Raw genomic sequence first — 22,587 nt, forward strand, 5'->3', positions numbered from 1 at the left:
CAGTACACTGGTAACATGGAAGGACACACTGACTGCATAATCTCAGAACAAGATTTTTGTGGCTGACTGTGGACGTGTCCAGCATCAACGCTGTGAATGCTTTCAGAAATCAATATACCTCGACTAAAAACATGCACATTGCCAGGCTGATTGAAACAGCGTTTGTAACAAGGCTGTTCCATGCGTTGGTGGGAGCAGGGTATCCTGCTGACATCGATCTACTACACACCATCTACACCCAGCTACTGTGCAAATAGAGAGGTAGAAAGAGACCTTGCCTTACCTGGGCCAGAGCAAGGACACCCCTGTCGACACGTCAGCAGGAGCTGCATGGTGAGAGACTAGTTAAAAGTAAATGGCTTTTTATGGGATCCTTTCGTCAAGATTGGTATTGTATGTCATCTTCTTCCTGCAGGAGTTGATCCTTTCTCAGTTGCTACCAGCCGGAAGCATGCACACCTTTCCATCACTGAGTTCCCTCTTCCTCGGCCATGGCCTAATAGTGGCTGCACAGTAAAAGATCCCAAAGCTCCTTGACGAGAGGAAGAAAGCCCAGCTCAGATACCAACCCCACAGACTCTCTCAAGGTGAGTGACTGGGATGCCTGAAGCAGTCCTGAAGCACTTGTTTCCCTCTGTCATGGTAGCTAGCATGCACCTCCACCCACATACCCAGGCAGGCAAGTGTCTCAAAGCAGCAACTGCAAGATTTCCCCCCACCATGTTCCCATCCTGAAGCAGAAGCCCAAACCTACGTTTCACAGGTGCCATTTCCACCGTGGCCCAAAGCACTGACGCATTCAGCAGGGAACAAGTCCTCATGTTCTGTGCTCGGACCAGGTATAGGTGCTTTGCTGGGGATGGAGCTCTTTAAATGGGCCACTTCCTCCTGCTCTGTAATCTCTTCAGCAAACTGGAATGAGTTATTGGGAAAAGAAAACCCACAATTCTCTCACTGTAAGATTCCCAGAGCTGAACGTTTGCCCTTTCACAAGGAGCAGATACAACAAGCTAAGCAGCCCTTACTCTGTGCAGAGCCACGGTCCTCTACATGATTTATAGCAGTTCCCTTGACAAACAGGCCAGATCAGTATAGCTCTGCACAAACTACATTCATAGTTGAGCCAAAAGAATGGGAAGTAAATACTAGACCATGCTTTCTGTAAAAGGGGTAAAACACAAGCTAAAAATCACTTTAGCTTGCATCACAACCCCAGTCCTCCAACTGAAACCCAGTCCTCACCCAGTGCAACTCCAGCCAGGCTAGGGAACCTTCTCACGCAGGCACTGAGATGCTGTCTTAGGAAACAGATTTGAAAATTAAAGCTTAATGAAATTTGTGCCCTGTCCAATGTTAGAAACCAATTCATGTCACTTCTCAACCGATGTATCAGTAAGATGCACGTAGACAAATCAACTAGACATATAGAAATGACTTTTTATTTTGTGAAGAACACTTGAAAAATAAAGGTGAAAGCTTTTCCAGGCTTTGGAATATAACCATCAAACTGTGTAATCAGAAAGACTCCATTTTAAAAAGGTGTTCCCTCTCCCCACCCCCATATTTAACAAAACCTGTCATTGTGGAGCGACCCACAATAGTTCTAAGAAAAAAGACACATTTTGAGCCAATGTTAGAAATAATCCAAGATTGGTTCAGTGCAGGCACTGCTACATTACACTTTAACAAAGGCACATACTAAAATCCTCACCTTGTGCTTGGAATCCATATTTCAGTTTCTCCATACTTTGTGTTTTCAAGAAGAGACCAGAGTTTTAAAGGTAGGTGGGAAGGCTGAGCGGTCCAGCAAGGAACCGGAGGAATTCAAGTGAGAGCAAAGGAAGTGCAATGTAACAGAACAACCCGCCAATGCAAACCACTCTTGTTTACCTTAGTAATCAGCACGTGCAATCGTTTCTGTAAACCCTGGCACCACAAGAACACTTGATATGGAAGAAGGTGACACAAAAATAAGATGGGGAAAGCAATTGGGGCTTACCTCACCTCAGAACAATCTATCCATAAAACTAAGGATTTTAAGGCTGAAGTACAGCCTGCCTACAACTGCCACAGTGGGGAAGATAAAACATCCCCTTCTTGAATGAATTGGCCTAAGAAAGTATAGAAGCACATGATGAACTTTAAAGAGAAGCACAGAAATAAATGATAATCATATGCTTCAAGGTACTTGTGATTTTTTTACTGAAAGTGTCAGTTTTTGTCATAAAGCTGTCTGAAACATCAGAATATTGTTAACCTAGAAAAGGCAAATGAGAAATCTTCTCACATGAGCCAAATCGCAGTAGTCTGCTGTACTGGCATCTTCTACTGCAAAACCTTCTACACAGCCACGAAGCAGGTTAAACATTCACGGCAGTCCTCAAAAGTGACTTAGATTCTGTCCTCTGTTAACACAGATTTAATTAAGAATACTTCAGGCTACATTCAAAAGCTATTTCTGAACAATTGCTTTGCTTGTTTCTGAACAGATTTCCACACATTTGTGTGGCACACAGGTGTGGAACAGGGCTCTGCTGTGTTTGATAGTGGGATTCATGCGATGCAGCAATCCATTTGCACAGGTTTCCAGGTGCAAGCAGTCAGAAGCCACCACGTGGAAATGCTCGAGTGTTCTCTTGCACTGCTCCATTTTCACCTTATCATCCAAACACGTTTACAATTTGATTATAAACAACCAACCCGATTAAGAGCTTGGGTTAATTTGTGAGTAGTAGCTGTGCTTAAAGAAAATTCTGAACCTGGCAGGAAATCAAGTTACAAGTAGTCACATACAGTAGGGAAAAACACTGTAAGTACTGTAAGTGTTGGAAGAATTTTGATAAAGATGCTGAAACACCAGGTTCTCATAAACCCCAGCGCCCAGCCTCAGGGATAAGAATCAACCTTAATCTTGTGATCCAATCTCACAAGTGTTTGGTAAACTTTTTTACTTAAGAATCTTTGCTACTGAGTTCAGGTGCAAAGATCCCCTTCTGTTACCGAGGCTGTAAATCAGCTTTGCGACACCAGGAGAAACATTTTCTCAAATGTTACAAAGAATAGCAGAACAATCGAACAGATAAGAACTGAGGGCAAGTCCTCTGAATAAGAGTTCTGGAAATAAATACGAGTATTGTACTACTTCTTGAGTACAATACAACCCACCTAAGACCAAACATCAGATCTGCTGATTTTTTTCTACCGTTTTGTTTGTGATTGAAGCTTATGGACATCATAAAAGCCCTAGAAATTGTACAATGTAAGATTATCACACTGTGTTCCATATCACAAAACATCTTCAAATTTTAGAGCTCGGCAGATTCTGAATTTGCCCTTTTTAAAGCCAATTTAGTAGAGTTTGTCCAGAGACTTCCATGTTTCCTTCATTCCTGAAACTTGACTCCAGCTACTACAGACTTCGTTTCCTATATAAAAAGACAATTCTGGTATTGCCAGTAACTTCAACCATCAAAGATGGAAAAAAAAATTGGAAAAAGATGTTGATGACTGCATTAAAAATCCAGCAAAGTCTGTAGTGATGGTGCAAGACATCAGCATCCAGCCAAAAAAAAAAAACGCAAAAAAGCAATTAGGATGATTACAAAACAGTCACCAAAAGGTTATACAATATATTAATCCGTTATCTCATGGATAAAGTGCATTTACTCAGCCTGAGAGTAAGTACCACATCGATAAAGGGATGCTAAAGCACTTCCTCAAGAGAGATTAGAAGAAAATCAGAGTTATCCTGAACCCTATATCCAGTGTGTCTTGGTGATTCTTGAAGACACTTCAGGAAAGATCCTCTTGCTGGTCCAGCTGAGGTACTCCATGCCAAGTGCCATCGGTAGTATGGTCTGGCCAACAAATCACCTCCTAGTGCTATCTGAAAACACCCACGTTGATTGAAAGAGCCACTTCTGGTTTACGATGCTTAATATTCAGCTTCTCCTCAAAGAAAACATGGGCCTGTGAGCGTTCAGCTTGCCGACTATTGAAAAAAAAAAATTTAAGATGTATAACATTACTGTTGAGCCTTAGCACTAAGCTAAGGACAGGAACAAGTCTGGACAGGACAGCCTGGACAGGAACCCCATTTCCACTTAGTTGTAAGAATGACATTGCAATGGGCCAGTGCAGCCAAGGAGTTAATTTTTCATGTCCAGAGACAAGAGAAAAAAAAATACCTGAGGCTTGGTGTAGGAACATGGCACTTAAAGCCAGGAGTTTGAATTACCTGAGCACTTCCTTGAGGACCTACTGGAATTGTGTGCTCCAAGAGCACCCAGCTAGCACTGTCTCCCCCAGATTATCCAGGTATCGATCTAGTCTGAAAGGCGGCAAAGAATAGTTTGCCTATTTCTAAAGAAAACTAAAAGTCAATACTCAATACCTTCTCTTTTTTTCTAACGCAAGCTGCCTTTGTTTCTCTTTTCCAACATCATCTCTCACTGTGCTGAAGTCCTTAGTGTCATCAAGGAGGAGATTCTGTTGTGAAAAAGGGTTGAGCATATTAGCTTATCATTTTCATCATCATTTTCATCCACCAAAACTATTTCCCCATGAGTTGCTCGGTTTACATGATTAATTTTGAGTGTATTTCCTTGATTTTACAGCAACTAACTTCAAGTTTTCAGTGGCAGATATTCACAGAAGCAAAAAACTTTTTAGACTCCTCTAGTTTTTGCATTTAAAAGTGAAATTTGCCTCATTCAGAGATTTCTCTCCACAGTCTAATGCATCAGGATAGGACATAGAATCACAGAATGGTTTGGGTTGGAACGGACCTTCAAAGGTCATCCAGTCCAAGCTCCCTACAGTGAGCAGGGACATCTTCAACTAGAGCAGGTTGCTCAGAGCCCCAAACAACCTGATCTGGAATGTTTCCAGGGATGAGGCACCTACCACCTCTTTGTACCTGTGTCTCATCAGAATTCTTTCAATGACATCAGACTTCTCAGGTACTGCTTTAAAGCCCAGTGAGTATGTACTTTCAGAGGTCTCCTAAATAAGCCCTATTGCTAGTTCAGAGCTCAATAGGCTGCTGTAATTCTTTATTAAATATTTAAAGAGATCTCTAATAATTCTTTGGAAAATGCAATGGGTTTAAATTTACAATATGATTTTTAACGGGTGTTGTTCTCGGGATTTTACTCAGAATTGGGAAAAAAAACCCAAAACAACAGTCAATGAGGGCAAAATCCAGTTTCTTAAGCGTAGAGCAGAAAGTGACTGCTTGCACTGGACCAGAGCTGCTGAAGAGCCTCTAAGGTATTGTCCTCTAGTGCCAGTACCAAGATACAAAGGGAAAAGCACGAAATTTCCATCAGGTTCATAAAGAACAGGAGAAAAAGAAGAAAAGGCGTCAGTAGGAACAATTTTCCTGTCCAGGTCCACAATGCAGTACTTTGAGAGACATCGCAGAATGCAGCAAACCCAGGAAGAAATTAAGATATTGCAAAGGAGACAGTGTCTGAACCTAATCCTGATGCAACAATTAAAGCCAAGTTAATTTACCTTCACCCCGATGACATCTCCATCTTTCAGGTGGTAAGGCGCAGACTGTAAATTCTCCTGTTTTTTCTTCCGTTTTCTCTTTGAGATTTGCTGTGACTGAGCAAAATCAAAGCAGAAGCTTCAGAAATCTGCCTAACTACATTTAATCAAGAATCGCAGAACAAACCAACACATACTCCTCTCAAAACAACAGCTGGATTCTGCCATTCCAGATCTTACCCAGCTTGATATCGGCAGCCACTCAAATCTTTCAGGGAAGTATTTGGCTATTTCAATTTTATCGACGGGGAGACAATAGTGTGAAGCCACTTGTTGCCTCAGAGCTAAGGTTGTGCATTCTTTGGAGATATCCCACACCAAATCCGTGGAGTCGTAGTAGTCCCTCTCCCCTGGGATTCCCATCTGGACTCGGAGCAGCAGTTCATGGGTGCTGTCAGTGGGAAGAGAAAAAAAGATTGTTCTTGAGTCAGGCTTGCTTTCAGAATCCACAATGCCCAGTTTTCACTTGCTCCCACCCTCTCTTTGTGGAAAACAAAATATAAGCTGTGAAGTCTTCTTATATACTGACACTTGTAAACTTGACCAACAGTATTTAAGTTAAAAGCTGCTCGATTAAGTCTCATCTCAAATATGCGCTGCAGTAAGAAATAAGTATCCTGCAATCTTACCCCAAATTCTCTTCTGCTTGCAAAGGTTCTATGCAGATTTCCACTCTGGCACCCAGCTTATAGGCACTGAAAAAAACCCAAAGATTAGACACATTTTCAGTCCAAATTCTAAATTTGAGTAGAAAAATCACTGTTTTAGTCAAACAGACTTGCACTTACCTGGAAAACCAAAGCAAGACCAAAGGAAAATCAAAGCTTAACAGAACAAAAATTAAAAACTCAGGAAAGTATAAAAATGGCATTTAAAAATACCTAAAATAAAGCTCAGCAGAATAAGCACGGTGTGAGCTACTTGTGCTCACACCTCCCCTTCCACAGCTCAAGAGTTAGAAGATGAGCTTGGCAAAAAAAAATGAAGTGAACAGAAATGCGCTTTCTGTTGATACTTGACCGAGCTGATTTATTTTTCCATCACCCCATCCCACAGCCCAGCTAACAGTCCGACTGCTGCAGAGTGCCCAATAAGAAACCTACTTGAGTTGCTGCTTGTTGTTTCGTAAAAGCTTGCCCGGGCGCTTACTGTCCACTGTCCATGCTCTGAGAAATGAGGGCAGTGGGACAACCTGCTCCTGGCAGCATGGTAAGGTCAAAGCCTGGAAAAACATAATAAGAAACATTTCTTCAATCATTTTAGCAGCCAGTCTCCTTGGAAAAAAAAAAGTTATTAATTCTCAGTGCAATAATGAAGCAATCAGAAACAGGGCAAGGCAGACAGATTTATTTCACATCAGCTCTTTCTTGTGACTTATAGGTAGTGGCCAGGATGGATATAATTTTTTTTTTTTTAATTTGGCCCAGGCTGCCCATGGCAGTGGAGGAGTCCCCATCCCTGGAGGGGTTTAAAAGACGTGTAGATGTGGTGCTGAGGGACATGGTTTAGTGATGACCTGGCAGTGCTGGTCTAACAGTTGGACCTGAGGATCTTAAAGGTCTTTTCAACCAAAATGATTCTGTGATTCTATGATTCAACCTCAAAAGAAGTTTGATCTCACTCCCTCCCAACACTTCTTAATGTACATTTCAGAAGTACCCAATTTCTTTTCTCAGCCCAAAATTGTATATCTGGGAGGGAATAAGGCTGACAGAATCATGGCCCCAGTCTCTAGCCAGGTACCAGGCCAGCTCCTTTAAGCCCTTATCCATCCTTGTCCACAAGATGAAAATGGTCCATTTTTCACAGCAGTAGTTTGGAAGAGACTGAAACTGAAGTCATACCGAAAAGAGTCAGCGGTGGTATGGATTGGAATCAGGTGAGACATCCCTCCTCATGTGGTTTCAGTAAAACAACCAACCAGCTAAACAATAGAGCCTTTTGACAGGGGTTTTTGTGGGTTTGGGTTGGTCTGTTATTGTTGGGTTTTGGGGATTTTTGTTTTTGTGTTTGTTGTTCTATGTTTTGTTCTGGGTTTTTTTAGTGTATTAAAATCATACTTTAAGGGTTAAAAAAAAAAACATAAAAAGGCACCTTTCTTTCTGGCAAAACAAACTAAGTTGTACCTGCCTGAATGACAAACATGACCTCCTGCGCACCCAATGCAATTCTTCATTCATTACTCAACATATAGGAAAAAAAAAAAAGATAGAGGGACATAGAAAACTAATACAGGAAGAATGTGGAAATGGAAAGTGGCTTTGGAGGAAGTGCTTGTATGTGTGTGCTTCTGATGAATAATTTTTACATCGTGAAATAAAGATAGGGCTGCAAGCCAAAATTCCAGATGAAGTGCAAGAAGGCTTTTGCAGGTCAGGACACATGATGGGTAACATGGCAACTGCAGGGGACATACTAAGGAAGTCTCTGAGCTAACATGCTCCAACTGCCTCTTGGTACTTACCGCTGACCATGGCATATAAGCAAATGCCATATCAGAACATACTGGAGACAAGGGAAAAGGAAATAGAAAATAGGTATTAATAGAGCTCAATTAATCACACTGTTGCTGTACATTTCTAATACAGGAGAACATCTAACCTGCATCTTCAGCTCTTCCAAAGAGGCATCTCCTGCTATTTCTATACTGCCAGCGAAACAAAGATCCATGTCTGTGTGGAAGTATTCTGGTGAATCTTTAGATAGAGGGGAGAGGAAGAAAGAAACAAAGAGTCAACACGACTTTGTTTATCATCCTGAGAGGTAACAGTCAGTTCAAAGTGAGATTTCTCTTAGAGAAGGGACTTGACATCTGTTTTTTTCAGAAGGCAGTTCAAGAAACATAATACACAGCTGATAAAACACATTCTGTTAGTTGCCAAACAGGAAAAGTTCCAAGTGATCCTACCTTGCAAATGTTAAAACTAAGACCAGTTATCCACACTTCTAAATAGCATTAATTACTGGTTATGACTCTCAAGTGTAGAGCATGTTGCAAGGGAAGTGAAATCTGCTCTTAACTATGCCACCAAAATCGTATGAGGAGAAAGTAAAACTCAGAAAAAGCTTTAGAGAAAAGGAGAAAAACACAAATAAGCCATCCAAAAGGAGAGAAGTTCTGCTCTGCAACGCAGCTCAGTAGCAAAGGAAAAGTACTATTTTTCCTCTAGAAAGAAAAATCAATTTATTCCCCATCTTTCAATTAGCACTTCATTTTCTTCTTCCTTCTCAACCCTCATGTGATTTCCCTACCATAGCCGGGTTTGGATTTGACCTTTACAAGAATAAGCACAGGTTAAAATACTGTATGTAACGTCTTTTATGCCATGTAAGATTTACTCATCACTCTTTTTACAGCTTCTCAAAAAGCAACATAGCCTGAAGTGAATTAAATGTGATATTAGAAGTCTGGCATTTGAAGCCAATCACCTCCATGCTTGTTGAGTAGACACTTTGCAATACTGCCTCTGGGTATTGAGAAGCCATTTTACTTACTGACAAGCACAGAGCCCTTGCTTCAAAATTTAGGGGAGGTCTTACCCTTGACCAAATATAGCTAAGGAACATCAGAACAGCAGCATCCAACATTTGAGGCCCTGTAAAAAAATGGCACCTCTCTCCTAAGTGGCTCCTTTCACCATAAACTTGCTGAAAATCAGTCACTCATAGGTTTCAGAAGCATTTTGAGGCTTTGGATTAAAATTTTGGTTTTGACTCAAAGCCCTCAGCATAATTAGACCCTTCCAAAACTGATCAGGCTTACCTCCTGCAGGAGACACCTGCAAAGCATCCATCTTGCAGGTCATCCCATTCACTTGATCTTGTGCATTCTCTCCATGTTTCTTATGACTTGAAGACTTGAACCACCAGATGGGTATTTTCAGGAAACCCTGAAAAGCAAACAGAAAGTACCAGGTAGTTTATATTTTCCATTGTCATCTCAGGAAGAAGGAAAAGACTTGTTCAAATCTAAGCTTTAGTAAAGGCATCGGCATTCATTTAAGATCACACGTCATCACCTCTTGCTTTCTACTTTCACAGGGACAAGGGTGAAAAAACCCCAGCCTCATGCGGCCTGACCTCCCCATCCTGGCTCTGCCGTCATGGCATCTAACATTACAGACACAACTGATCAACACTGTTGTCTGAAGATTCAGACACAGATATGACCTTGCTAGAGGAAGCTGGATTCGTCTGAGCTCACCAGCTGCCATGCTGCTCTGACTCTTCAGAAACCCCTGACCTTCTCACCTGCATGGCCAGGATGGGACACCAAGCTGATACCCCTCTCCTCTCCTGAGCAGGAGGTTTGCTTTGCTTTCAGACGCAGCTCTGAACTGGGCTATTAACACCCACTGCACCAGCGCCCTAAGCTCTTATCCTACTTTTCCTTCTGAAAACAAATGCATTAAAAATCTGGGTTTCCTTGATGGAGCTTTGTTCACCACCCACTTGCCAAGATCCATGTTGTCTGTCCAGTGGTTTGCAAAGTCTTTTACCCTTCTGTTCCACCTTACAATGCACTGTACTTCAGGACATAGAGAGCCGTGTTTTTCCATGCCTCTTGGATTTACTCATTAAGACATCAACTGTGCTTATTTCCCTCCTTCCCCTCCACAGCCATAGCCAGGTCACAGTCTGAGGAAAACATTCCTGGGTATGAACACAGCCACTTAGTATGTGCAGGGCAAAAATCTGAGCTTTATGTAATCCATTCGGGGGTAAAGATCAGGCGCTTTACAAACAGTATTTGCAAAGAACTCCAAAATGTGCTGGAGAAGCTGGAAATTTTGTAACACCACAGTGCCTTTGCAGAAAAGCTTTGACGTGAGAATACCAAAAGCACAATTGAAGTGAGAACACAAGTTCAGAGGGAAGGGGTTGATGGAAATGGAGACAGGAGCTGTCAAACCAGATTAGGGCTCTAGCCAGTCCTGTAACACACTTAGAGGAACGACCAGTATTGGTGGCCTCCTGTAACTCCACCTACAACCATTCCTGAAGACACCTCTTGGCAATGTGCCACAGTTCAAGTTTGTTCTAGGACCTGACTGATGTTATTTTTGAATATTGCAAAGAACCACTCCAACAGGCTTCTCACATTGTGCCAGGCCTGCAGCCCCAAAGGATGCCAGCTCCTCTCCTCCGCACTCCTTCAAGGCTCAGTGCAGAAGAAATGGCACCTCTCCATGCTGCAGGGACAGGCTGGGCAAAGAAAAGCCACGTGGCAATCGGTAATTCATTTAGGGAGTGCTGGGAGACCTTGTGCAGGGCAGCTGTGCCCCTCCTTCCCCATTTCCCAGTAGGGCCCTCCATTTTCAAACACGATCCTTGGTACAAATCTGAGCTGAAGGCAAACACTTCAGTTTCTCTATTTTTATGATTTTGAGAGGAAGCAGTAGGACACAAGCTGTGCCTTCACAAGAACCTTGCATGCCAGAAACACCCATTTCCTTCAGATCTATCAATCCTAATACACTTCAAGGCAAAGAAGCTGCAGTGGGGAAGTCTTTTGCTACCGAAGTTGAAAGAAGATTATAGACAGACTAAGAATATCATAGATATTGACTGAAATCCAAACAGCTGTAAAACAAAAGCATTATTCATTATGGATGACCAGAATTTTTCTGACAAAAGTCTTTTCAAAATAAGCACAAGAGGAAGGAAAGAAAAAAAAAGGAATGAGCATTGTATTCCAGCCTCGGAACACTGTTAACTGACTGACAAACAGCATCTCTTCTTTTACCTTTGGTGGAAGCTTTCCTTCAGCTATAACCAAAGTGTCTCCTCTGCAAACGTTCAGTTCCTTCAGAGTAGCATTCTGGAGGAAGAGAAAGCACAGTGTGCTTGTAAGTCTACATGTTCTTGTGCTTTGTTTCCTAAAGTACGTTAGTGATTTTAAGCCATGCACGCCAAAAGTCCAAGCTGTGCTGCTTTTCCACCAAAGAGCACAGAAATATCCATTTAACATCCACCTAACTCCATAAGGCTCCGTGAAACTAAAACAGTGTGCATACTAATGTAGCACACACAAAACCACCACGGATTTGCTTTAATGCAGCTCTCTACCGTTTAATTCAAAGGAAAACCAGGATCATCTTACTTCCTGACTTAATGCTTCGCCTGCTTCATAGCACCAGTCAATCCTCCTCAAATGCCAGTTGTCACCTACCAAAAACATACATAAGCAAAACAAATTAGCAGATAATGCTGTTTCGTAAAACTTCTTCATAAGTGTTAAGGAGTTCTTTTGCTTTTTTTGGTTTTTTTTCTGTTTTAAACAAAACTCTGACAAATAGAATGAAGTACCACCTTCATGACCCTCTCCAGGCCATAGACACACTCTGCTGTTTGGAAAAGGTCTTTCCTCATTTGCATAAATGCCTCTTCCTCACCTACTTCATTAATTTCCCCGGTTTAAGAGGAAAGGAATTCCCATATCAATTTATCATTTGGAAAGGAAAAACCTAACTTCCCCTCGTTAACTGTCTACCAGGAGACTTCACACTGGACAAAAAGCAGGTGGAGTAGTCCAGAAACTACAATACTTTAGATTTAGCACCTATACATAAAGTGCACCATGTAGGGAAGGAACAAATACAATTGAACTTTTTAACTTGATCAAAATAACTAGTGAAAATGAAGTCTGTTCTTTGCAAGGTACAAAATTTTACTTTCATAACTAAACTATACCCAAGCCCAGAAGGAATCTCATCAATAAACTCAGGGGGGGAAAAAAAAAAAAAACAAAAACAACTTGCAGTCTTTTTAAACAACATCAAAATCCACTGAAGTCTGACTTTTCGTTGAGTGAGAGCAGTCTCTACACCAGGCCAAATTCAACTGTTCAAAAACAGTAATTGAAAATCAAGCAATAAAACCAGAACCACTGCTTCCTGGCAGTCAACCTGCACTACAGGGAAATCAAAAAGGTTACGTTTCTTTCGAGATGTTATTAACTACTTCAGCTCTTACGTACGTGTACACATGAGAAAAATATTTAATTTTCATTTGGGCTACTCGGTGTATATTCTGACAGTAATGTCTTTTGGGTGAACTTTTATTAGTTTTGGAGCGTGGCTGAATTTGCAGTATGACACATATTCAATATTCAATGAATGTTGAGAACAAAAGCTGGCAAACAACGCTGTTCCAAGTCTCTTCTCCTCCTTCCCCCCGATCAGCATCAATGGAAAGAGATGTTCAGCCAGGAAATTCACCTAGCGCTGTCAATAGTTCCTCCTTATCCCTCCCGTAAAAACTTAATAATGGGTAACCGCTGCCACTTAGCCAGCCAAATATCAGCCAAACCATGATCTCATTCCAAGTAACTTGTTTTTAACTGTAAAAAGTAAATTTTGGGTGCCTGTAATCTCATGCAGTGGTTCCCACTGCGATAGAAAATCTTGTCAAGGCAACCAAACACCTTCACATGCAGTCAAGCAAGCAGTCTAGGAACTCTGAGTTTTGCCATCTTTTGATTACATCAAAAGCTTGAAACTGATTTTCAAAAGCAACTGCACAGCCAGCTTTTATCAGAGCAAGACTGCAAGTTGATATCCTTTTCCCTCCTCACATTACAGTGACACACAGATCATTGTAACAAACTTAGGACTTTTAAGTTTTAGGATAGCAAGAGCTGTCTTAGAAATCTGGAAATCCCTTTTAAAAAGATCATTAAATAACAATACAACTAACCTGATAATCCGGATTTTTCCAGCATTAAATTTAGACACTGAAAAAAGAAACATACTGTGAGACTAGTCTCAATGGTTGAGATAGGTTGAGATATATAAAGTTTTCAGCAAATCTACACTAGAATTTTCTAGCATAAAAATCTGAGTGGCTGATTCCTGTCAATTCCTTAAACCAATATCATTTACATAGACATGTGTATTTGAGCTATATTAAACTCTTCCAGTAGGAGATTGTTTTCAGGCAAGAAATCTACTGTGTCAGCTTTCACAAACTGTTAAACAACAAAAAAAAAAATCCATGCTGTCAGTTTGTTTGTGCTTTTCTGTAACAAATCCTGTCCCAGAGTTTGAAGATGGCCCTTTTAGAAACTAAACCTGCAAACTCTATCCTTTCCAGCAACTATTCGTCAATGCTGGCACTCTGTGCCAAGAGCCAGGATTGGCAGTACCGAGATTTGCTTCCTTTGCCCTGTGCACAGTTCTTGACTCCCCTCACCCCAATTCTGTGTGTTCAGAGTTGGATGAGCTACAGAGAATTGTGGCAGGCTCTTCCATGAGCCTCATCTAGCAGAAGGTGTCCCTGCCTGCTGCAGGAGGGTTGGACCTTTTAAAGGTCCCTTCCCACCCCAACCATTCTGTGATTCGATGACTGTGTGTCATGCTGAGGAGTGCAACGTGTAAAAGGAGCAGCCAACCAGGCACGAAGCAGCTGGGCTACGTTTATCCTCAGGTAAAAGCAGGTATGTCCCTTTACTACTTGGCAAAAGATCAAGATTGTCTTCCCCGCTGGCACTGTGGAGTTGAAACACTTCCTTTGCCTCAGTGTATCCTGGTGACCTGAAGTGATACACAGAGTTGTCCACGAGCAGCAGACCTGACCCAGGCACAATAAAAGCTTTCAAAAGCAGCTCAACTTACCTCTTTGACAGTTGCAGTCTCCTCCACAACTATCTCCATCTCAGGGCTTGCAATTTGGTCATTCCCAACAATAAAATATAAGAAGAGCTAAAAAAAAAAAAAAAGGCAAGTATAAGCCATCAACATACATACTGAGGTATGGAAATACTGAGAAATAACATCCCGTAATTTACCATTAGTCACGCAAGCTATACGAACTGTTCATGTACATGCTCTTGGCCTTCTGTAACTGGGAGAAATGGCGTAAGCCTTCACGCAGATAACACTCAGTGTCACCAAGCATTTTTTCCACACCATTTACAACCATTACAAGAGTAAAAAGAAGATTACGTGAAATACTGGGGAATGTAAACAAAGTGTAAAAGCAGCACAAGACTATTTTCAGTCACAGCGCTACTATACCTGAGTAGAAGTGGGAGCTTTCCCATGACACAGCCCGAGCAAGCTTCCCACTTTCAGTTCCGCTTCCTTGACCGTATAATCCTCAGGCACTTCAGAGAGGACAAAAACCACAGAGAACACCATAAGCTGCTGCTTCCTGAAAATATCTATTATGCTGCTCTTTAGAGTAAGATAAAAATGTTCAGTGACTTTTAGGGAACTTCACTTCCACAGTGTTGACATCAGATCTGTAAACCTCATACGACAACTGCAAAGCAAAGGTTCCTTCCCACCACCCCTTGTATATGAGGAGACAGAAGAATTTAGGCTGGAAGGGATCTTTGTAGGTTGTCAGGTTCAAAGCCCTGCTCAAAGCAGAACTAGCTCTGAATTCAGATCAGTCCACACTGGGCTTTTTCCAGTCAAGCTCTGAAAACCTCCAGGGATGGGTACCTCCCAGCCTCCCAGTGTCCCTGGCTACTCTCTGACAACTCCCAATGTGAATTCCCTTCTCTCCACACCATACCAGCTGGAACTTCCCTTGTTGAAACTTGTGTCTGCTGACTCTGATCCCTTCTATGTGCTCTTCAGTGAAGAATCTGGCTCTGCCCTCTCTAGTGGTCCACGTCAAGGAGTTAAAGATGGCAATGACCCCTCCTCCCCCCAGGCTTCTTCCTCAGTATGGAGGAACCCAGCTTCCCTCCTCTTTCACATGTTCCAACTCCCAAATCACCCTGGGTACTCTCCTCTGGACCGGCTCTAGTTTGTGAGGGCTTCTTACTCCTACCACGGAGTCCTCAAAATGGGCACAATGCTCCAGATTTTTGACAAGCGTGGAATGAAGGGGAATTAATCTCTTCTTGGCTTCCTGGCCGTGTTTTACTAATAGCAAAACGCACAGAAAATGTTTCCTGGCAAGCATAAACCTGATCCACTCAAGTTTCTCACCGTTGCCCAACAACAGCAAAAGCAGATCTGGGGGTCCTTATCTGCTGAACACTGGCCATTAGAAGCACAGTTATAAAGTGATGGGTGGTACTGCACGCTCATCCAAATCAAAGAGCAGGTTACGGCATGACCACATTCCTCCATTCATGTGGAAGCAGAAATCCACACGGTATTCAGTGTGCATCATCCACCACAGACAAGCTGCCTTCTCACAGTAAAATGGAACCTCACAGTGTTTCCTCCATCCCCACAGGACTCAAGTTGCTGCTGAAGCTGTTCTAAAACCCAACCTTGCACGTCAACACTCTAACACACACATTTAGTCCATTTTGTTTCAGAAAACAGAGTTGGAAAGACATGGAACAATGATTCTGCTTCCTGGAAAACATCTCAGAAGTTGCTCTGTAATTAAATATGATTCAAAACCGAGAAGCAGAACTTTCTGTTAATTCCCACAGTCTCAAAGCACACAGACAGTGGTCAATAAACAATGGCAGGTACGCTAATCAGCTTTACTCATTAGGGATGCAAGGAATAAAAACCAAGCTCAACATTCAAGTTTAACCTCTAGCTTTGTATTGGTGCTAAATAACAATAAAACTGGGAAAAAACCCACACAACCGCTTCACTTGAGCCTGGAAATCAGTGGAGTTACACATGTGTACTTTTCCCAGGAATGGGCAAAAGGAAGCTTAAAGTTTCCCAACTAAACTTCTTACAGAATGACGATTAAATAAATAAATTTACCTGGAGAAAGAAGTTTCCCATTTCCACTAACAGGTCTAAGACAGCTGTCATTTGCTGTAACAGAAAGGGCAGGAAAGAGAGAGAGATGTATTAAGCAATTCACATAGGAAAAAATTTGGCTCAGGAGTTTAGACAGACGATACATTTAAGATTACTACCAACACCAGGTTTCAGTTAGAGGCCTCCCTCTGGAGGTATTACATCAAAAGTACAATTGGAGAGAGATTCCTAGAGATTGCGTGAACATCTTCAATTTTATTCTCTCAGTGAAATCACCCGTTAGCCACAGCCAGTAAAATACTACAAGACTGACCAAGTGACTTCGAAGGCAAAGGCGTCAACAGAAACTTGAAATTAAGAAATCTGGAGTGTCTTAAAGAAAGGAATAATGTAAAAAAAAAGCAAAACTTCAATTATGTGTTTAATACTTTAGTAAGACAACATGATTACTCCGACTCAAACAGCTTCTGAAAAATAAGGGCTTCATAAAATGTATTTTAAGACTTACACTGACCCTTTTCCTTTAGGCTAGGAAAAAAAAATTAGTAATTTTGTTCAGAGTTAGATTAATGAAGTCCTTGGCACCCTCTTTCCTTCCAAAACCACTCCAATGGATTTGCCGTTTTGAATAGACTGATGGAAAAGAGCAGGAAGCCAGCCAGTGAATTCTAACGTGAACAGACCCGAAGACTCACCGAGTTCCTCCTCTAGCTGAAGCTCCCGTATTGCTTTCATTTTGATATCTGACATCACCTAAAAGAGAGCAATATTAACACCTCTCATATGGAATACCAGGACCACACCTACTGTTCAAACATTCAGGCAGCCCTCACTCGAAAGACATCCTGGATACATTCTTATTCGTGTTAACACTGTACACAGCCAGGAAAACATTTGTTTTACATTAAAACCAAACATAGATGATAAGGTACTGATATCATAACGCATTTGAGGAAATTTTCCTTAAAAACGGTATTCCAAAGAAAGGAAAGTGGTATTTAACTTTAAGATTTAGCAAAAGACTAATATTTCACAAATAGTAATTTTGAGACCAAAATGAAGCAGTAATTCATATTTTCAGTAAAAGGGAATAATTTAAATGGCAGCATAGGTACCAGAGAAACCCACCACCGGGGAAAACCAGCATCGTTTCCTATCTTATGTTGAAAGCAAGAAATAACTTTCCTCCTCTTTTAGCTTTTGTTTACTGACGTAACTTAAAACATACGTTTTAAGTTAGGGCTGGTCCAAAACCAAAATGGTTTCACACTAAAACACAGTAACATAGAAATACAGAACGGTTTGGGTTGGAAGGTCATCCAGTCCAAACCCCCTGCACTGAGCAGGGACATCTTCAACTAGAGCAGGTTGCCCAGAGCCCAGTCCAACCTGAGCTGGAACGGTTCCAGGGATGGGGCATCTACCACCTCTCTGGTAGACTGCACGGGTTTAAGTTACCCACATTACAGTCCTATTACACACCAGTAACGGTTAACTCTGAGTTGCACATTATTTCCACCACAGAAAGACTTCATCCCCAAGGCTAAATCCCCTCCTCATTAACTGTGCACTGGTCAAGGTTTTCAGGGAAATGGCCTCTCTTATATCGCTTCTTACTGTTTCAATAGTGGCAGTAATTTTAACGTGTTCCTCTTCATCATCCGTTCTGCAGAAGTTTTTAACTTGGAGCCAGCTGATGTCATACGTAAAAGCAGTCAAATTGCCACTCGATACATTCACAAAGCTGTAAAAATGAGCAGTGCAAAGACGATCAAAGACAGGAAAACCACACACTGTCCAGGCTAGATCACTACAGAATGACAGAACTGTTTCAGTTGGAAAAGACCTTTAAGATCATCAAGTCCAACCGTTCACCCAGCACTGTCAGGTCACCACTAACCCATGTCCCTCAGCACCACATCAATACGTCCTTTAAATCCTTCCAGGGATGGGGACTCCATCACTGCCCTGGGCAGCCTGGGCCAGGGCTTCACAACACTTTCAGGGAAGAAATCATCCCTAACATCCCACCTAAACTTCCCCTGGTGCCACCTGAGGCCACTTGCTCTCATCCTGTCACTTTTTCCTTGAAAGAAGAGACTGACCCTATGGGGGCTACATGCCAAAGCTCTCAGATAAAGCAGAAAAGCCTTGGTCATTAACAGCAATGGCATATCACAGAATAAGAGTCAGAGGAATCAGGCAGCGTCCAGGCATCTCTGGGCTGGGTACTGAACAAACCAATAAAAACTATTTTTTGGTAACTGGCTTTCAATAGGATTTGAGTTTCTGAAGGTACTTCTGAGTCTAAGTCACTTTGAGGCTGGATTTAAGGCTTCTGGAAAAAATATTGTAAATGCATACCTAGTCTGAACAAAAATTTGAGGTTGTCTCTGACTCTCCGTGTATAGAAATACAGAAACAGTTCTTGGTGACAAGACCTCTCACTGCTTGATTTGATCTCAATTTTTCAGTGCTGTTTTCAACAAGGAAGTCAGAGTTTATGTAACAAGCACATACTCGTTTCTGAAAATCGGAACCTAATCTCAGGGCCATACACTGGGAAGTGAAATGAGACCAGAAATTTGCCCCCGGCAGCTTCAGATTCAGCTGGGAGATTAGGCAGAGCTGCAAACTCTTCTGATACTGCTCTCTTCCCTCATCCCACCACATCCCACAAAGAACTACACATCCAAAACCTCAGAAATTCAGGTTATGCCAAAGATGTGCCAGAACACCGGGCACAAGTTGTTCTCATTAGGTTTTTCCCTTTTCAAGTCAAAGGATGTGACTGTCTGTGCTTCAAAAGCAAAGGAATATCTAATAGTTGTTAAGTACCTGATTTCCTGCGTCATCTTGATAAAAGCTCAAAGTGACACTTCCTTAAAAGAATATATACAGCAAACAAAATTTTTACTACATATTTTGCCAAAAATTGCTTTCTGGTTTAATTAAATTTGTAATCAAAATGGTTACCTCTGGTCATGGCTGTCTAAGATTAGGACTGAGCACCCATCTGTCAGACCAACACTTTTGACTGTTTCCTTCATGTCTTCTTCGAGAAAAACTTCCCAGTTCTTGGCTTCTTTATCTGGTCCGGAGCCGTTCTTTAAGATGATTCCTCCTGATGGTGCTAAGGCTCTGCGCAGATCACCCAGTTTGGCGTTCCCTGAAAAGACGTGCTGCGATTCTTTGAAATGCCGACCCTTCCCTCCTTCGTTATGCTCCGCTAAACGAAGAACATTTATGACCACAGGTTCATGATCTGGGCCTGCCATCACCTTTGTACCGCCAACCTGAAGTAGGGAATGCAAGATTTATGCAGTGGTGATCAATAAAACATATGAAAGATTGGACAGCAATAGATGACAACAACTAAATTATTGATACAAAAAGACAGACCCTTTACCTCATTAAAAACAAACCACTTTTGACCAAACGCCTACTGCACAAACCACTGCAGTAACTCAGAGGCCTCGGAAAGAGAAAGCAGAATGCTACAGCCTGTTCCAAGACTGCAGGTACAGTAAATTTATTGGTAACAGTAGCAGTGAAACTAGTTGACACTTCATGTCCATCAGATTATTAGAGGAATTCAGCCCCTCAGGATACTACAGAAATACCCAAAGGTATGACTGAAGCAGATCAAGAGCTGAATTTTAAAAATCTGGCCTTTCTAATATTCAACCTAGGCAAAAGATACAGTTCCTTGCCAGAAGCAATTTAATCACACAAAAAGCTGGAATAGTGAAGCCCAGAAACACAACCCAGACAAGACAGACACCGTTACTAGACATTCTCTTTTGTCTTTGGGGTTTGTTTTTTTCTTTTTTTCTGATAAATCAGAAAAAAAAGTGCATCCTTTTAAAACAAAAATCTTTTAAAAGTAACATTTTATTCCATTACAGAGAGGGAAAAAAATGCTGTGCTACATAACCACTGAAGCGAGTGTCAGAAAGTTAAGCAGAAGCCTTAATATTAAAAGGGAGATGCAAGATTAGAAAAGGAGCACAGGGAGACCGTACGTGGTAGTCACTGACAGGTCTGATTTCTTACGTGAAGTGATTCACCACAGGTTTTGCTATGACATTACTGTCAGTCAATCTCCTTCCAAGAGGCACCAGATGTTTTCAGAATGTCCTGCTATGTAACGGGCACTGGCTATCTACAGGCACCTATCAGTCTGACCGGAGTTTAATTCTAGTTAGAGTTTTCTCCAGCAGCACATTGTACATCCCTCCAGGTATACTGACAAGCTGTTAAGACACAGTATCCTAGATGATGCTGTCCCCAAAGCCAACGCTGGTACATCAGCGGCACATCTACCGAACAGACTGACTTTTCCAAAGCGCCCAGAGATACTGTCTTATCTCTTCAGAAGCAACAAGGAGAGGAGGGTATTTGGTGCTTTTACCTCTTTCCCATTCCACACAAAGATGTCTGCTCCATCAGCCAGCCCAATACCAGCCAGTGTCAGCTCATCTCCTAAAAAAGAGCAAATCATCAAGTTCTTCCCCTCACAAAACAGACAAGCGGGGTCAGCTGGTTAACGGAAACATAGCAGCACATTCTACGCTGGCTCAAGTGTAGCACTACAACCACTGCTGTGTGAGCAGTGCTTACAGTGCTCAGTCAAGGAGCCAGAGCACCACAAGTGGGTTCACACCCCTACAGCACTCTGAGTAACAAGGGCTGCAGCATGCAGATTTCCATTCCATTTCCCTTGCAATCTGGGGCCAGAGTCAGCACTTGGCAAAGGTGCTTGGTCAGGATTATCTACACGAGATTTCACAAATCAATAGAAAAATCCAACCAAAAAAGGGTGGATTCAATACACAGTGTTACGTAGTCCACAGTCCAAGCCCATTCTTTGAAATACTAATACCCATGGCGCAGTTTATTTTACTGTCCTACCTTAATTCAGATGCAGGTTTTTTGAAAAGTCATTGTCACTTAAAGACAGTACTAGCATCTGGAGAAGGATTTACAGCAGCTTGTGTGCCACTGTATTTTGATACCAACATGACGGAAAGCTGGGTTGTGTTCTGGTAGAACCCAAATTTTCTGAAACAGCCCACAATGACTAAAAAAATGCAGAAATGGTGGAAAAGGCTTTGGAAGATGAACATCTAGAATTGTATTAAGAATACAAAGGTGGAGACAGAACTCCAGATTTTAAAATACTGACGTAGTCTTGTTAGGTAAGGCCTAAGCTGAAGACTTAACCTTTGATATCATGTTGGCTCCTCTCTTCTATCATCTCCTTTCCCTAACTATGAAAACAAACATTCAGAAGCAGATCAAGGTCAAAATGGAGACTGATATATTCTTGTTAGCAAATGTGATTAATTTGCATAAGATCTGCAGCCTTAGAATCAGAGAATTGTTTGGGTGCAAAAAACCTTTGAGATCATCAAGTCCAACCATTTCAAGGTCAAAATGGAGACTGATATATTCTTGTTAGCAAATGTGATTAATTTGCATAAGATCTGCAGCCTTAGAATCAGAGAATTGTTTGGGTGCAAAAAACCTTTGAGATCATCAAGTCCAACCATTCACCCAGTGCTGCCAGGTCACCACTAACCCATGTCCCTCGGCACCACACTGACACGTCTTTTAAATCCCTCCAGGGATGGGGACTCCTCCACTGCCCTGGGCAGCCTGGGCCAGGGCTTCACAACCTTTTCAGGGAAGAAATTTTTCCTCATGTCCAACCTAAATCTCCCCTGACACAAGGCTGTTTTCTCTCATCCTGTCACTTGTTGCCCGAGTGAAGAAACCAATCCCCACCTCATTCCAACCTTCTTTCCTTCAGGCTAAACAACGCCAGTTCCCTCAGCTGCTCCTCACTGGACTTGTGCTCCAGATCGCTCACCAGCTTCGTTGCCCTTCTCTGGACACACTCCAGCACCTCAATGTCCCTCTGGTAAGTAAGGGCCCAAAACTGGGCACAGAAATTGAGGTGCGGCCTCACCAGTGTGGAGTACAGAGGGCTGATCTCTGCTCTGGTCCTGCTGGCCACACGATTGCTGATACAAACCAGGATACTGTTGGCCTTCTTGGTTACCTGGGCACACTGCTGGCTCCTATTTAGCCGCTGTTGACCAACATATCCAGGTTCTTTTCCACTGGGCATTTTCCAGCCACTCTTCCCCCAGCCTGTAGCATTGCAGGGGATTGTTATGACCCAAGTGCAGAACTTACTGCACTTCGTAACAAAGATTACATGTGGAAGTCTCAAAAACCTCCACTTCACTAACAAGAATGTCCTAAATAACTTAGCAGCAGTGGACTTGCAATTGAGTTTGAGTTTGAAGAGTGTTCAGTAATACCAGTCCCT

The 22,587-nt window shown here is 42.1% G+C and overlaps 1 protein-coding gene across 1 annotated transcript in view; it reads right to left on the reverse strand.

Moving 5' to 3' along the window:
- Positions 1-3,882: 3,882 nt before the first annotated feature.
- Positions 3,883-22,587, reverse strand: part of USP40 (ubiquitin specific peptidase 40) — a 34,181-nt gene continuing 15,476 nt past the window's right edge. The window contains exons 14-31 of the mRNA XM_010141773.1: positions 20,662-20,732; positions 19,224-19,543; positions 17,865-17,991; positions 16,943-17,000; positions 16,248-16,301; positions 14,574-14,662; positions 14,172-14,258; positions 13,255-13,291; positions 11,660-11,724; positions 11,303-11,377; positions 9,320-9,446; positions 8,158-8,252; positions 6,660-6,778; positions 6,186-6,251; positions 5,737-5,947; positions 5,518-5,613; positions 4,394-4,488; positions 3,883-3,991 (exon numbers count right to left, since the gene is read on the reverse strand). Of these exons, the coding sequence (XP_010140075.1) occupies positions 3,883-3,991; positions 4,394-4,488; positions 5,518-5,613; positions 5,737-5,947; positions 6,186-6,251; positions 6,660-6,778; positions 8,158-8,252; positions 9,320-9,446; positions 11,303-11,377; positions 11,660-11,724; positions 13,255-13,291; positions 14,172-14,258; positions 14,574-14,662; positions 16,248-16,301; positions 16,943-17,000; positions 17,865-17,991; positions 19,224-19,543; positions 20,662-20,732 (1,901 nt within the window). The remainder of the gene's footprint in view (positions 3,992-4,393; positions 4,489-5,517; positions 5,614-5,736; positions 5,948-6,185; positions 6,252-6,659; positions 6,779-8,157; positions 8,253-9,319; positions 9,447-11,302; positions 11,378-11,659; positions 11,725-13,254; positions 13,292-14,171; positions 14,259-14,573; positions 14,663-16,247; positions 16,302-16,942; positions 17,001-17,864; positions 17,992-19,223; positions 19,544-20,661; positions 20,733-22,587) is intronic.

The sequence above is a fragment of the Buceros rhinoceros genome, unplaced genomic scaffold (assembly GCF_000710305.1).
Source record: "Buceros rhinoceros silvestris isolate BGI_N320 unplaced genomic scaffold, ASM71030v1 scaffold978, whole genome shotgun sequence".
Taxonomy (NCBI): Eukaryota; Metazoa; Chordata; class Aves; order Bucerotiformes; family Bucerotidae; genus Buceros; species Buceros rhinoceros.